Consider the following 13,297-nt stretch of genomic DNA (forward strand, 5'->3'; position numbering starts at 1 on the left):
AAAGATCTAAATGGAAGTTGACAGCCTGATGAAGGCGTCTCTGGTTCCAACACAGAGCAGGGAGGACCCACCGTAGATTGAGGTACTGCAGGCACTTCATGCTACTACAGAATCCATCCAGGGTCTTAAGCTTGTTGTCACGGAGGTGCAGAGTTGTCAGCTGTCCTAGTCCCTCAAGGCCTTCAAGGCTCCGAATGGCATTCTGGGCCTGAGCACCAAGGAGGCAGGAAGAGAGAAGGAAAAAGGGGACACACAAGGGAGGGAACAGCAGTTATTTCTGGCCTTTAAAGCTCTTTCTACCCTGCAGACTCCCTACCACTCATAATGCAGCCTTCTCTGAAGCTAGATCAGGTTGCTCAGGGTCTTGGCCAAATGGGTTCTCAGTGTTCAGATTCAAGGACTAAAAGTGTTTCCTGTAGCTTCACTTGGTGACTAAGGACGAAACCCACCCCAGATGAATACTCCACTGCCAGCACAGCACCCCCTTCCATGGCAGTGCCGCATCTGAGTCCCTAACGCCTCAGACAGCGACAGCGTGGAGGGGAAAGCAGGGGCCTGAGCCTGAAACAAGTGTATTTAAAAGAAAAATAACCAGCCCCTCTCAGTCACATAGTCCATGTAAGTCCAGGGATCTTCCACTTCCACTGTCGGCTGCTTCTCTTGTGCGGGAAATCTACTATCAAGAAGTCTCCTCTTTTACTCCTCTAGGAGCAGAAGCAGGCTGTGTGTGTTCCTGAGAGAGGTTGTGGGGGAGGGTGGGGGTTGTTGGTTGGTTTAATTTTAAGCTTTTCCAGGTATAATTGTTGTTATCCATCCATAGATGCACCTTCTTGCAACAAACCCGACAGTCATACGGCAGGAAGAACGTATCCTATCAGTTCAAAATTCCCCATCATTGAATTTCATTCACTTCACTGTGATGTGAGTTACGAGACGGGGAAAAGTGAAGCTCTGAATTTCAGCAATAGTTTCACAGCAGGGATTTCGGCTGGAAAAGACCACTAGAGGTCTCCTGCTCAAGCCCCAGCTCACCGCAGTGCCAGCACCAGTGCGAGGTCAGGCTGCTCATCGCCTTGTGCAGCTGAGTTTGGAACATCCCTGGTAACTACAGCCTTCCCACCACGTTCTCCCGCCTGGAGCTGCACAGGGCTCCACTTGGGATTGTGGCTCTGGGCTGCAGTCTCTAAGGATGCAGATACCTGCACGGGAAATGGGGAGAGAGGTGCCATCGTCTTCTCTGTTCCTTGTTGGTACCCAGGCAGTGACACAGCCACCACCTGAGACTAATGAAAGGGGCACGGGCTGAACTGGTGGGATAAGAGAACAGTTTAGGACTGGGTCACTCAGGAAAAGGACGTTTTGTAGAAAAGGGGGGCTCTCATGGAAACTGGCCAGGGAAAAGTCTGGATCAGCTGGGCCAAGTAAAGAGGGTAACACAAGGACAAAAAGTGGAAAGTTAGAGATGTAGCAAGTCGTGTGAACAGTTTTAACAACCAGGAAAGAAGGATTAGTACCTCAGAGGAAATCAGGAACTGGTGTGGGAAATAAGGGTGGGGAGCTCACAGACCACTGGTCTGTAAAATTAATAGTAACCTCCCATCACTCTCACTTTCTTCATTACATCAGTGTGAATAATTTTAACAGCTCTGACCCTGCAAGCACTAATAAAACAAATGCTGAACGGATTTTTTTCAGGGTTGGTGGTTTTTTTTTTTTCCCCCTAAATCAAAGAACATTCCATATAACTCTTTTAATTAAATGCTCACATCATCACCTTACTTTAGATACCGGTTCTTCACATAGATGTGATGCCACAATTTCTTATGGAAAGCTACTATAGTTATGTTCCCCATGATTCCCTCTCCCCTTCCTGCATAGCTGACCTTGCTCTCGCTATTGTCACCGCTGCTGCACAATGCTGCACCAGGAACCAACACAACCCTACTGACAGCAGTGATCCTCAAACTGACACAAGTGCCACGTGATACTCGTGAGACTAGTATACTCATAGTATACTTGAGACGACACGCAGCTAGCTCATAGTCTTCCTTCTGGCAGCTATAACTTTTTAAATACTAAATTTCATCTGCAACTGTGTCGTATATTAACCAAATTTGGTGCAGGTCCTTTAAATTGAACACTTTAGTCTTGAACCCTGTCCTTGAGGCATCAGCTTCATCTACCCGTGGCTCACATAATATCAAAATCTTTACACAGAAAGCAAAGCAGTACTGAGAGAGATGACTTAGTGAGCGGGCAGACATGGGAGACAAATTCAAGCCCCAAAGATTCCTGAAAAATGAGTCAGTTGTTCCAGTTTTAATAATCACGTCTTGCAATTTGCCCACTTCGTATGTGCAGCTCAGAAATTCCTCAGTCATTCCAGGAACCTTCTTTAAATATTGGCGCAGTGCTTTCTTTCCTCTAATCATTCACTAAAATGACTGGTTTTACTTTGAAATTCTGTATTATATCTAGTGACTTATCCACTTCATCCCTTCTTCCAGCACCTCTAGCCCTAAAATCTCAGTTTTCTACCAGAACATTGCAGACAATCTCAGCAAGCAATCTCCTCAGGGTTTTCTACCAGGGAGTCTTGATGAAAAGAAACCATAGAGCTTTTCAAAACCTTTATCATCTTTAATTGCTTTTAAGAGGTAGTGACTCAGGACACCTATACAGTCTTTGCAAGCTGTAGCGCTGTGTGTTGCATGGAACTAAGCCATACATCCTTTCTGCACTTGCGTCTCTAGGAGCAAATGTTCCTTGAAGCAATTGTTTATGGTATTAGGAAATTGCTTCTCCTATCTTAGTTTCACTGCAATGTTCAATCCGTTTCTTTTTTGGCAGCTGAAGGTGTGAATCATATAATTGTGCTGGTTTTAACCCAGTATTTGATTAGGCCCACCAGGGAAGAGAAAGAGGCATCACCTCCCCCTGCCACCCAGAGCAAACCTGTTGCTTTCCCCGCTAACCTCAGGGGGTCCCAGGACACAAAGAATACAGGCTTGCCTAACACTGCCAGAAGAGAACACCACCAGAAGAGAACACCGCTCTCCCATAGGAGGCTGGGAGGGAAGAACACTGAACATTGCCAACTCCTCCACTCTCTGCAGAGGAATTATTGGTCAGTGGCTACTTACTCCTATAAAGACAGGCTGAGAGAGTTGGGGTTGTTCAGCCTGGAGAAGGCTCCAGGGAGACCTTAGAGCAGCTTTCCAGTATCTGATGAGGGTCTACAAGAAAGCTGGAGAGGGACTTTTTACAAGGGCATGTAGTGATAGGATGAGGGGTAATGGCTTCAAACTGGAAGGGGGTAGATTTAGATTAGATGAGATATTAGGAAGAAATTCTTTACTGTGAGGGTGGTGAGGCACTGAAACAGGTTGCCCAGAGAAGTTGTGGATGCCCCATCCCTGGAAGTGTTCAAGACCAGGTTGGATGGGGCTTTGAGCAACCTGGTCTAGTGGAGGTGTCCCTGCCCATGGCAGGGGGATTGGAACTCTATGATCTTTAGGGTCCCTTCCAACCCAAACCATTCTATGATTCCATGATTCTATGATTCTACTCCCTTTGCACTACCTGGGCAGACAGTGTAGAAGGAACTACCCCAAAGAAGTGATTTTGTCTCTTTAGCTCTCTGAAATCTGTCCTTCTCTCAGGCTGAGAAGATTGAACTGAATGGGCTAGCACGAAAATTACGCTGCTTTGAAGGGGATGGCCTCGTCCTCTCCTTCCACTGACTGGAGGTACCCTGGCTGCTCTGCAGCAGCTCTGTCCCATTCCCCTAGCTGGCTGATCCCTTACCAGGTAGAGGTTCTTGAGCTTGGAAAGATTGAGCCCTGCTGTGCTCTCTAGCATGTTTCCTCGCAGCTCCAGGGTTTGCAGGCTGAACAATTGGCCGTGACTCAGACCCAGTGCTGTCTGGATTTTATTTCCTGAGGAAGGAGGAAGAAAGGAGGAAGAAACAATGAGAGCGTTAATCCCACCCAAAGAGCGTGTCCTATGTGCACAAGAATAAAGGCAAGTTGTCTCTATCACCTTCCAGGCTGAGGTTGGCTAAGCGGGGGTGAGTAATGCCCTCCATATCCTTGATACGGTTGTGAGCAAAGCTGATGACCTGGAGGTAGGGCAGCTCCTGCATGCGGGCACTGGTAAGCAGATTCCTATCCACCTTCAGCCAAAGCAGGTGGGTTAGGTTGCTCAGTGGAGACAAATCTCGCAGCTTGTTCTCTGACAGATCCACGTACCGCAGGTGAATGAAGCATTCGAGGAGGCTGATGTCTGTCAAGTCCCTGTGGGAGGGAGGATGTGAATAAAACACCTCTCATATTTCACCCTGCTACCAGCTCTTGTTTTGTTCCTCACCGCTACTGGAGGGAGGGCACCCTCCTCTCCTACTTCCCTGCTGTCCTAGGAAGCCGTGCGGGAGATAAGGAGGAAAAAGGCAGGCATCGGGGACAGGTGGTTGAATAGTCTGTAAACAAGGTCAAATATTACAATTGGACCTGCTTTCCTGGCACAGGGAGTACTTATTGCCATTGAACTGTACTTGTCAGGAGAGGGCAGAACCAGAGCAGAAAAGAGGGTAAATTGGGGGGGGGGAAGGGAGGGTAAATGTCTGGTAAACAGTAGTGGTGACACCAAGGACTGTGTGGAAGGACTTTGCTAGTGGGAAAAAGCTGGTTTAGATATATATGAGACTGCTGAAAGACACAGTTTTACTGAGGCCTGTTAGTTAGGTCTAGAGTTACGTGGGTGTACTGTTGGGGCTGGGGCTCCAAACTGTCCCCAGGCCATTGTGTCACTGTACTTACAAGTGCATGGCCTTAAAGGTTAGCAGTTAACAGGAGAGATGCTTAATGGATACTTATCCAAGTGACTGTGGGGAGGTCATCCTGTTCAGGTCCCCTTAGGAGACCACAGTCCAGAGCGATGGGCAGGCTCCTCTCAGTCTAGGGGGACACTGATGTTCCCACCAGTGCATCTGGCTATGGTGGAGTCAGTCCCCAGCTCAGGGCTGAGGGTGGACAAGTTACGCTGAGGCAGAGATTGGAAGCCAGCCAGCCATAACACATGGCCTGGAAATGCTCCTGCCCCACAGGGTCTGCCACCAAATGGCCTTACCGCTCAGCTGCTCCGTGGCTACATAGATGCCCAGGGAGGAGGAGGCCTTCTCCCTGGGCAGGTGTTGCACACTCACTTGTATTTGGCTTCAAATTTCACATAGGCGTGGGCCAGGCCGTTGCCGGTCTTGCAGAGGAGAGAGAGGCCCTCCTTCAGGACCTCCTCCGTCAGGGGACACGGGGCTGGCACCTGGGAGAGAAGGAGAGAGCACGACGCCAGAGCTGGCCTAACCACAGCCAGAGAGGGTGCTGAGGCCCCCCCTCCCTCACCTCTTCTTCCTCCGACAGCGCCTTCTTCTCCTCCTCCTCCTCCTCCTCTCCTTCCTCCCCCTCCTCCTGAAGGTTGTACTCGTCCCCGCCCAGCTCCTCGCCCTCCATCCTCACAGGGACCCGCGTCCCGCCGCGCTCCGGCAGCTCCCTCGGGCCCGCCGGGGCGGTCAGGCCGCGGCTCCCCGCTGCCATGGAAACCGGGGGGGGGGGAGGAGGCGGGGCCCTGCCGCCGTTGCCATAGCAACCGCGCTGAGTGACAGCGCCTGGGGCGGGGGGGGGCGGGGCTTCTTGCTCCCGGGGCCGGCGCTGCGCGGGTTTGCGCGGCGATGCGCGGTGGCGCAGGGCGATGCGCGGCGTTGCAAGGCGTTACAGGCCCCCTTCGGCCTCGGCTGCGCAGCCCTCCTCCTCTGGACTGTCCCAGAGACAGCCCTTCTCTCGCCAGCATCATCCTCGCCCCCCCTCCCCAGGCCCCTCCCCCCCCCGCCCAAATCCAGACGTTTCTGCTGCCTGTGAAACCCAAACTCTCGACATCTCCGAGTTACACACACACACACCCCCCAAAAAAAGAGAAACTTCTCGAATTTCACAGGCCCTGTTCCGGTTTGTGCATCCCGCCGCAGCTAACGCTGGGTTTCCTGCAGCCGCCCGGGTGCCGCGGCTTTGCCGTGCATGGGCCATCCGAGCTCCCCGACGTTCCTGTTCTCACCATCCTGCTGGTAAATACTCCTCCCAGCCCTCCGCGTGGGTCAGTTTGCGGCTCCGACTGCAGTAGCCTGTCATTTTTTGGTATTAAATTGCACGTGGAAAGCTCGGAGCATGTCTCGCCTTCAGCAGAAGCACTTTGTCATCCTATTCTGCCTCCTGGTCCTTTCTAGCTGGGTGACATCCGCAATTTTTAGGATTGTCTCCGGAGAATTGAAGGATCATTTCGGTGAGAAGGGACCACTGGAGGTCGTCCTGCCCCCCGCCCCCACCTCAAAATGGGGCTGGCTTCAAAGAAAGTCTGGGCTGCAGAGGGTGGTGGCCATTCAGGCGGTGAATATCTCTGAGGAAAGACATTCCCTCTGATAAATGTTTAATTAACGTGTTGAGCAGAATTAGGCTTGGGCTCTGCATGAAACCTCCCATTACATGATCTCCCAGATGCCAGAAAGCAGCTTTTGGGGGCATGGTGTCCTGACCTGCTGCAAGTGATGCTGCTTCAGCCCCCCTGCCCCAGGCTGGGGAGCCAGGGAGGGCTGAGGCTGCCAGTGCCCAGCAGATGCCATCCATCGGTGCCTGCCCAGCTTTGGTGCCCCCGTTGCCTGCTGAGCAGAGCTGGGTGTTTACTGGGCAGGAATGCTGCTCGGAGCTGACGGACACCAGTGTTTTGCAGTTAGTACCAAAGTCCAAGGCCCTGCGCCCTTTCCCTTGGGTGCACTTTGCTCCATCACGGCCCCCGGGCAACGTCAGTGTTAGATAAGCTGGTCCAAACCGAGCTGGACCCACAGCCGTCACACACGAGTCTCACGCTCTGGCAGAGTGTGTGCCAGCCATCACCCCTCCTTGCAAAGCATCCCTCTGCGCTTAGGACTGCAGGGCAAGCTGCCACCCGTGTCCCCTGCCTCATCCCGCTTGACTCCCCAGTGCTGACCTCTTCTCCCGTGCTACACTCGCTCCATCTGAATTCACTCCCTGGTCATCAACCTGCCTATGATGGGGTTTTTCCACTACATCCCCTGCAAAAAAACCCCACAACCTTCTGTGCATAAAACACTCCGGCTCCTCTTGCCTTTGCTTTCCAAGGCTTTAAGGAGCCCTTCGGCAAAGGGGTGCTGGAAGAAAAGCGACAACATGCTTTTCGTAGAATCATAGAATTGTCTAGGCTGGAAGGGAGCTTTAAGATCATCTAGTCCAACCGTCGTTCTTCCCGTCCCTCATCTCTTTATGCTGAAGAAAGGACTGGCAGAAGCCACGTGCATCTCTACGCACAGCACATGTTTTATATGGTCTTGCAACAGGAACATATGGCTGGGTTGCCTTGCTTCTAGGTGGCCAAAGAGCTTTCAAGAAACAAGAGAAATTATACAAGGAAACCCAAATCTTTAAAAGAGAGAAACATTATGTAGTTTATATATTAAAAAAAAAAAAAAAAAAAAGAAAAGATCACAAACCTAACTATACTGATCATTAAGGAGGTGATGTTCTAAAAGCTCGTCTGCACACCCACGAAGGAGCACAGGGAGATGACAGCAGGAGGGGGAGCCCAAACAGCACCCTGCCAGGCTGCTCCCAGGCCCATCCTGGGAGCCATCAGCCCACCAAAAGCCCATCTCGAGGAGAACAGGGGCACAATGGCAGGTGGGAGCCAAAATTAAGGATTCAGGGGGAGGATGCAAGGGAGGAGCCAGCTGCTAGGGGGAGGCAGGGGGTCCTGGCAGCTGATGAAGAGGCTGAGAGGCCTGGGGGTCCAGAGTACCATGGGGGAGCCGGCTAGTGGGGGACCAGGGTGAGTGTAGAGGCTGGGATTGAGGAGCAGCTACTGGGCAGACTGCCTGAGCCCAGCTGCTGGACCCACATTGTAGGTGTGTGTAAGCATCTATATAAATATATGTACACATATATATGCATGCTCACTAGCACACCTCCATCCGGCTCAGCCAGAGGAGGAGGTGGGATGAGCCTACTGGTGCTGAGTTCATCTGAGTGCTCTGAGTGGCTGGCCATTATCTGTGTGGTCATCCGTGTATATGTGTGTTTATCTGTGGGTGCCTACTGGGACCACAAGCTCAGCCTGGCTACAGGTTGGGGCTGAGGACGTGGGGCCGCAGCAGCCTCTCTTGGGCTGTCACATCTGGCACGATGCATTTTTCCCCGACAGCAACCTGTTTTAAGATCCAACCACCAGAAATTGCAGTGAGGACCTGGCAGCATTTCCACTCCACGGAGCTGCGGTCCTGCCAAAAAGCAGACAAAAAGAAAAACAAGATCTGGCATTCTTGCTGATGCAGAAATTATTTTCCATGAGTTTGTTCCTCATGAAACGAATGCCTTCGTGCCCCTCTGTTCTCCTCCAAGCGGCAAGATCGACGCTTGGCTCCCATCTGGTTTTTTTTTTCCCTATGTAGGTCACTCTCCTGGGCTCTGTGGGCAGGAGCAGGAACCCACAGTGGCGTTGTAGCCCCGTGAGCGATCCTGCCTACCCGCTGCCGGCAGCTTTCGGCACAGCCCATGTCCCAACCCGGTCACTGCTGCTCTGCTCACACTGACCCCAATGCCCTTGTGGCTGTAGAAACCACAGGGTTTTCAGGATTTTTTTTTTTTTTTTCTGCATGTGTGTCTTTGAAGCATCCTCCTCCCTGCACGCAGCGAGAGCCAGCAGCTGCCAGCTCCGTGCTGCAGTCAGGATCTTCCCTCCCAGGCCACCACGCATCCTTCCCTGTTTGGCAGCCTTTCCTCCATCACGAGAGGCTCCCACGCCTGGGACCCACTACCACCCTCTGCTCCCTAACAGGGATTGCCCCACTGGGTCCCAGTGCTGGCTCCTGCCGAGGAAGGGGCAGGGTGGGGGCCAGACTTCTGCTTCCAGGCGGGAAGGAGATGCCCTGCTCTTCTGTCCCTGTCCGGTGCAGCGGGGAGGGAGGAGCGCCACGAGCAGAGCAGGAGGACCTGCAGCATTAGATGGTTTCCTATGATTTTCTTCTCCTCGCTCCCTCAACTTTCCACCCCTGAGGCGACGCTGGCAGGGCAATACGCTGACAGCTGGAGTGCCAGGGGAGGAACATGCCACGGCTACAAAAACCAGACCAGAGCCGTGCACTGGGAGATGATCTCTCAGCTGCGCATTGACAGACTTGAGCCCCCACTTCCCATGTCTGCTCTGTACCAGAGCGCTGCCCCACAGCTAAGCTCCTCCTTCTGAGGCACTTCCTTCTTCGTTACCCTTAGTACTGCCTAAAAAATCTCCCAGCTGGTGCAGCAGCTGGGAAACAGCATCTAGTCTTGCTTTCTCACCCACCAGCAGGCAGCGAGCACAGCCCCAGCACGTGGCCTCAAAACCTGCCCTGCATAAAGAGGGAGCCGCTCCGCTCCATAGTTAATGAGCGGCAAAGTCAATCACCAGTCCTCACGGGCAAAGAGGGTAGGGCTGGGCACATCACCAGGACTGCCTGGATTGCTCAGCTCACTAGTGGGACAGCCAGGTGCTCCAGCAGGTACTGGAATAGAGACGCACACAGATGACCATGGGCCCAAAGAGGAGCTGTAACGGGAGAGAAACAAGTTGCTCAGGGCGATGCTGCAAGTGAAACCTGACAGTAAGACGCAGGCTGAACATTTGCAGTGCCTACTGGGACAACGGTGGGCCCTCAAAAAAATAAAGCCCACAAAACCCACACTGCCCTCTCCGCAACCAGCTACCTCCAGCAGTAGTAAGTTCCATACACTGCCTGTCCCCAGCTGCCTCTGAATAAGATCCAGGACACACCTTTGCTTTTTCTTTTTTTTTTTCCATTTATTGTTCAGTACGGGACACAGGTGAGGTAAGACATCTCACAAGGGTCTAAGCTGACAGGCTCCTTGCTGGTGGAGCTGAAGGATGCAAGAGAGTGTAGTTCCTATTTCCCTCCCCCAGCACCAGCTGCCCCCTCTCCCCGCAGTGCTGCAGAGAAAGGGGGAGGCACTGGCCAGGTTGACTGTGGGCTCTTACAGGTCAACAGGCAACCAAGGATTTTGCCAATTCAGAGAGGAGGCTGTCGAGACTCTGCCAAGACAGGCTTCCACTAACAGGACTCCAACATGGTGGTGGGGGTTAGCAGCACAGCTAGAACAATGACCGTGGAGGGGGAAAGCCTCAGAGGAGGCCTCTGTACGTGTGCAATGAAAGGTCCCTTCTTGCTTCCATTTCTTGCTCTGAACCACAAGGGACTGCTCCTCACAGGCTGCTTCAGTGTTTGGCATTGATAATATCCACAAATTCTGGCTTGAGAGAAGCTCCACCAACAAGGAAGCCATCCACATCATGCTGAGAGGCCAGCTCCTTACAGTTGCTGCCAGTGACCGAACCTAAGGAGGTAACAGTATTTTAAGGTCAGACGTGGCCAGCTCTAAAAAAGATGGGGCCAGAGCACAAAGGTAAGAGTAGCCACATAGAATGGTTTGGCTTGGAAAGGACCTTAAAGATCATCGAGTTCCAACCCCCCTGCCATGGGCAGGGACACCTCCCACTAGAGCAGGTTGCTCAAAGCCCCATCCAGCCTGGCCTTGAACACTTCCAGGGATGGGGCATATTACACGTCTTACTCTGCAGACAGTAAAACTGCCTCCCATTTACTGAAACAACCTAGTAGGTGGTTCTTCACGCTCTGACAACCTGAAGTTTCTTCATCAGCAGAGCACGTTGTACAGCTGCAGCAAAATGCAGAGAAACTAAGTGCTTCCTGCACTGCTTTAGATTTATTTACCTCCATAGATGATCCTAGTTGACTGAGCAACAGCATCAGACACGTGGCTTTTCAGCCACCCCCTCAGCTTCTCATGAACTTCCTGAGCCTGCAACAGAACAGAAAGAGTCCCACTGAGGGCTGAGCAATACCTACTCTGCGTACAAATCCAAAGAGAAGAGAGAATCTCTTTGAGAGAATCTTTAGAGATTCTCTAAATCGTTAGTCTTTAGAGAGAATCTTAAAGATCTCTCGAGTGGGAAGGGTCAGTTCACCATTTAGTCAGCCACCTTTCCCCAGCTCATACCTGTTGGGGAGTTGCAGTTTTACCAGTTCCGATAGCCCACACTGGCTCATAGGCAAGAACCACTTTACTCCAGTCCTTCACGTTATCTGGGGAGGAAGGAGAAGATACAACTAAGCACGGTACCCCATGCTAGGTAGGGTAGAGCTGGAAAGCCTTCTGGAACATGGACGTCTTTTATCGACATGATTAATATTTTTTGTGTGTGTGTGCGCGTGTGTGTGAACACTTGCAGCAACATATCTGCTAGCCTTCCAGGAAGGCCAGGATGGCCATTTCTTCCCAAATGTCCATAGCAGGAAAAAAGAAGCCTGTTTTCTTCCCTTACCAGCAATGGCCTTGGTCTGTTCAAAAACCACCTTCTCAGTTATGCCAGCTTCTCTCTCATCCAGCTTCTCTCCAATGCAGGCAATGACTCCAAGGCCCTCAGCTAGAGCATGAGCCACCTTCTGCCCAATCAACTGGGAAGTGAAAAGAAAGGCGGCGACAGATAGTCAGACCTACTGCTGTAGTGGTATTTTAACTGCTCAGCCTCTGCAGGCACAGCTGAGCTGGACCATCTCTCCATCCCAGGGTCACTCACCTCATCGGACTCTCCAAAAACGTGCCTTCGCTCAGAGTGGCCCAGGATCACCCACGTGGCTCCAATATCTTTGATCATTGCCGGGCTGGGGAGAAAGGAGATGACTCACACCTCTGGAGGAAATTCACGTCCCAGAGGCACCCTGGCTTTACTCTTCTCTGTGGGCTCACCTGATCTCTCCTGTGAAAGCACCCTTTGGTACCTTGTAACAGTTCTGTGCTGCAACGCCGATCTTCGCATCAAGCTTCTGACGGGCAAAGTCAAGGTAGATGGAAGGGGCTCCACAAACCACCTCTGGAAGGCAGAGAAGGTGGTTACCCTTGAGACAGGCGAAGGGCAGAAACCGTACCCAGCCGCCGACCTCAAATCCCAGCCCCAGGAGGTCATCCCTTGGGTCACGAAGTCAAGGCTCGGCCCACACCCACCCCCTTTCGCTGACATTTGGGGGACCCTCTGCAGCAGGAACATCTCTGCTATCTGATGACTCGACAGCAGGGAGGAAGCCCTTTCCCGTAGGCAGGCAGGCCATACCAGGCCAACGGTCAGGCCCGACACCGGGTCCCTTGGAAAGGGGCCCAGCTGAGAAACCGGGCCAAGAATCCCACCCTGCTGCCCGGGCCTGGGTGCACCGGGTGGGAAAGGGCAGCATCGGGTTACGCCGTGGGGCTGTCACCGGCAAGAGGCCAGGGCACTGCTCCGCAGCCCACCCAGGCACGAAACACGGAGCTCCGCAACCTCCCCCCCCACCCCCCAGTTCCGGCCGAGCGGCGGGACCGGGAGCACACGGGGCGCGGCGGGGGCGAGGCGGAGGGAGAGCCGAGGGGCCCAACGAGACGGGCGGCCGGGGAGGGGATGATAAGCATCAGGGACACCGGGACACCCGCCCCCGCCGGGAGGAGGCCTCCTCCCGGGGATCAACCGGAGGCGACCCGGGGGACGCCCGCACGGGTCCGCCGGGCCCGGATCCGGTTTCGCGGGTATATTTAGTCCCGCCGCCGGGTTATATTTAGGCCCCCGCCGCCCTCTGACATTTGCCGCTCCCCCGCCCGGGCCCGGGCCCGGGCCCCGCGGCCCCACAAGGCCCGTAGAGGCGCCGGGCGGGACGTGCGCTACGTGCAGCCGCGCCCCTCACCGGTGTCGGCGGAGAGCTTGGCGCCGTTCAGCGTGTGGATGAGCTCGCCCAGGCTCTTCTTGTCGCCGTTCATCTTCCAGTTGCCCCCCACGAAGAACTTCCTGGGCGCCATGGCGGGTGCGAGCGGGCGGGAGACAGCGGCCGGTACCGGAGGAGACGCGAAGGTCAGGCGGCGGCGGCGGCGCGCGGCACCCGGCGCCCCTTTTTATGGCCGGGACCACGCCCCCTCAGTGTGGCCACGCCCCCTCGCTCTGACCACGCCCCCCCCCCGCAGCACGCCCGGCCTTTTCGCTGCCGGCCGGGCCCCGGCGGCTCCTCGGTGTTGGCGGCGAGACCGGGGGCGGGGGTGGGGGGAAGCTGTGCCGGGGAAGCCCGAGGCGGAGAGAGGAGGGGAGGGGAGGGGAAGCGGGGGCCTGCGCCGCAGCATCGGTGCTCACACCCCCGGAGCCCGCAGGGCCCCAG

At 54.0% G+C, this 13,297-nt stretch overlaps 2 protein-coding genes across 2 annotated transcripts in view; both read right to left on the reverse strand.

The window, feature by feature from the left end:
• LRRC23 (leucine rich repeat containing 23) overlaps positions 1-5,504 on the reverse strand; it is a 6,004-nt gene extending 500 nt beyond the window's left edge. The window contains exons 1-5 of the mRNA XM_074159468.1: positions 5,397-5,504; positions 5,204-5,316; positions 4,042-4,295; positions 3,808-3,938; positions 72-208 (exon numbers count right to left, since the gene is read on the reverse strand). Of these exons, the coding sequence (XP_074015569.1) occupies positions 72-208; positions 3,808-3,938; positions 4,042-4,295; positions 5,204-5,316; positions 5,397-5,504 (743 nt within the window). The remainder of the gene's footprint in view (positions 1-71; positions 209-3,807; positions 3,939-4,041; positions 4,296-5,203; positions 5,317-5,396) is intronic.
• A 4,380-nt stretch (positions 5,505-9,884) lies between these two features.
• On the reverse strand, positions 9,885-13,072 carry TPI1 (triosephosphate isomerase 1). Its single transcript, XM_074159081.1, has 7 exons — positions 12,836-13,072; positions 11,874-11,997; positions 11,704-11,788; positions 11,449-11,581; positions 11,124-11,209; positions 10,838-10,925; positions 9,885-10,439 (listed from the first exon to the last, which is right to left on the reverse strand). The coding sequence occupies exons 1-7, from the start codon at positions 12,945-12,947 to the stop codon at positions 10,321-10,323; spliced, it is 747 nt and encodes a 248-aa protein (XP_074015182.1). The 5' UTR covers positions 12,948-13,072; the 3' UTR covers positions 9,885-10,320.
• Positions 13,073-13,297: the final 225 nt, after the last annotated feature.

This window comes from Numenius arquata, chromosome 1 (assembly GCF_964106895.1).
Source record: "Numenius arquata chromosome 1, bNumArq3.hap1.1, whole genome shotgun sequence".
NCBI classification, from domain to species: domain Eukaryota; kingdom Metazoa; phylum Chordata; class Aves; order Charadriiformes; family Scolopacidae; genus Numenius; species Numenius arquata.

What these genes read in the sequence shown, in the direction of transcription:
- TPI1 (XM_074159081.1), bottom strand. Translation starts at nt 12,947, where the DNA reads ATGGCGCCCAGGAAGTTCTTCGTGGGGGGCAACTGGAAGATGAACGGC. An exon ending in ACAGACCAAGGCCATTGCTG is followed by an intron (nt 11,210 to 11,448) that starts GTAAGGGAAGAA and finishes CTTCCTCCCCAG; the next exon opens with ATAACGTGAAGGACTGGAGT. An exon ending in AAACTGCAACTCCCCAACAG is followed by an intron (nt 10,926 to 11,123) that starts GTATGAGCTGGG and finishes GTTCTGTTGCAG; the next exon opens with GCTCAGGAAGTTCATGAGAA.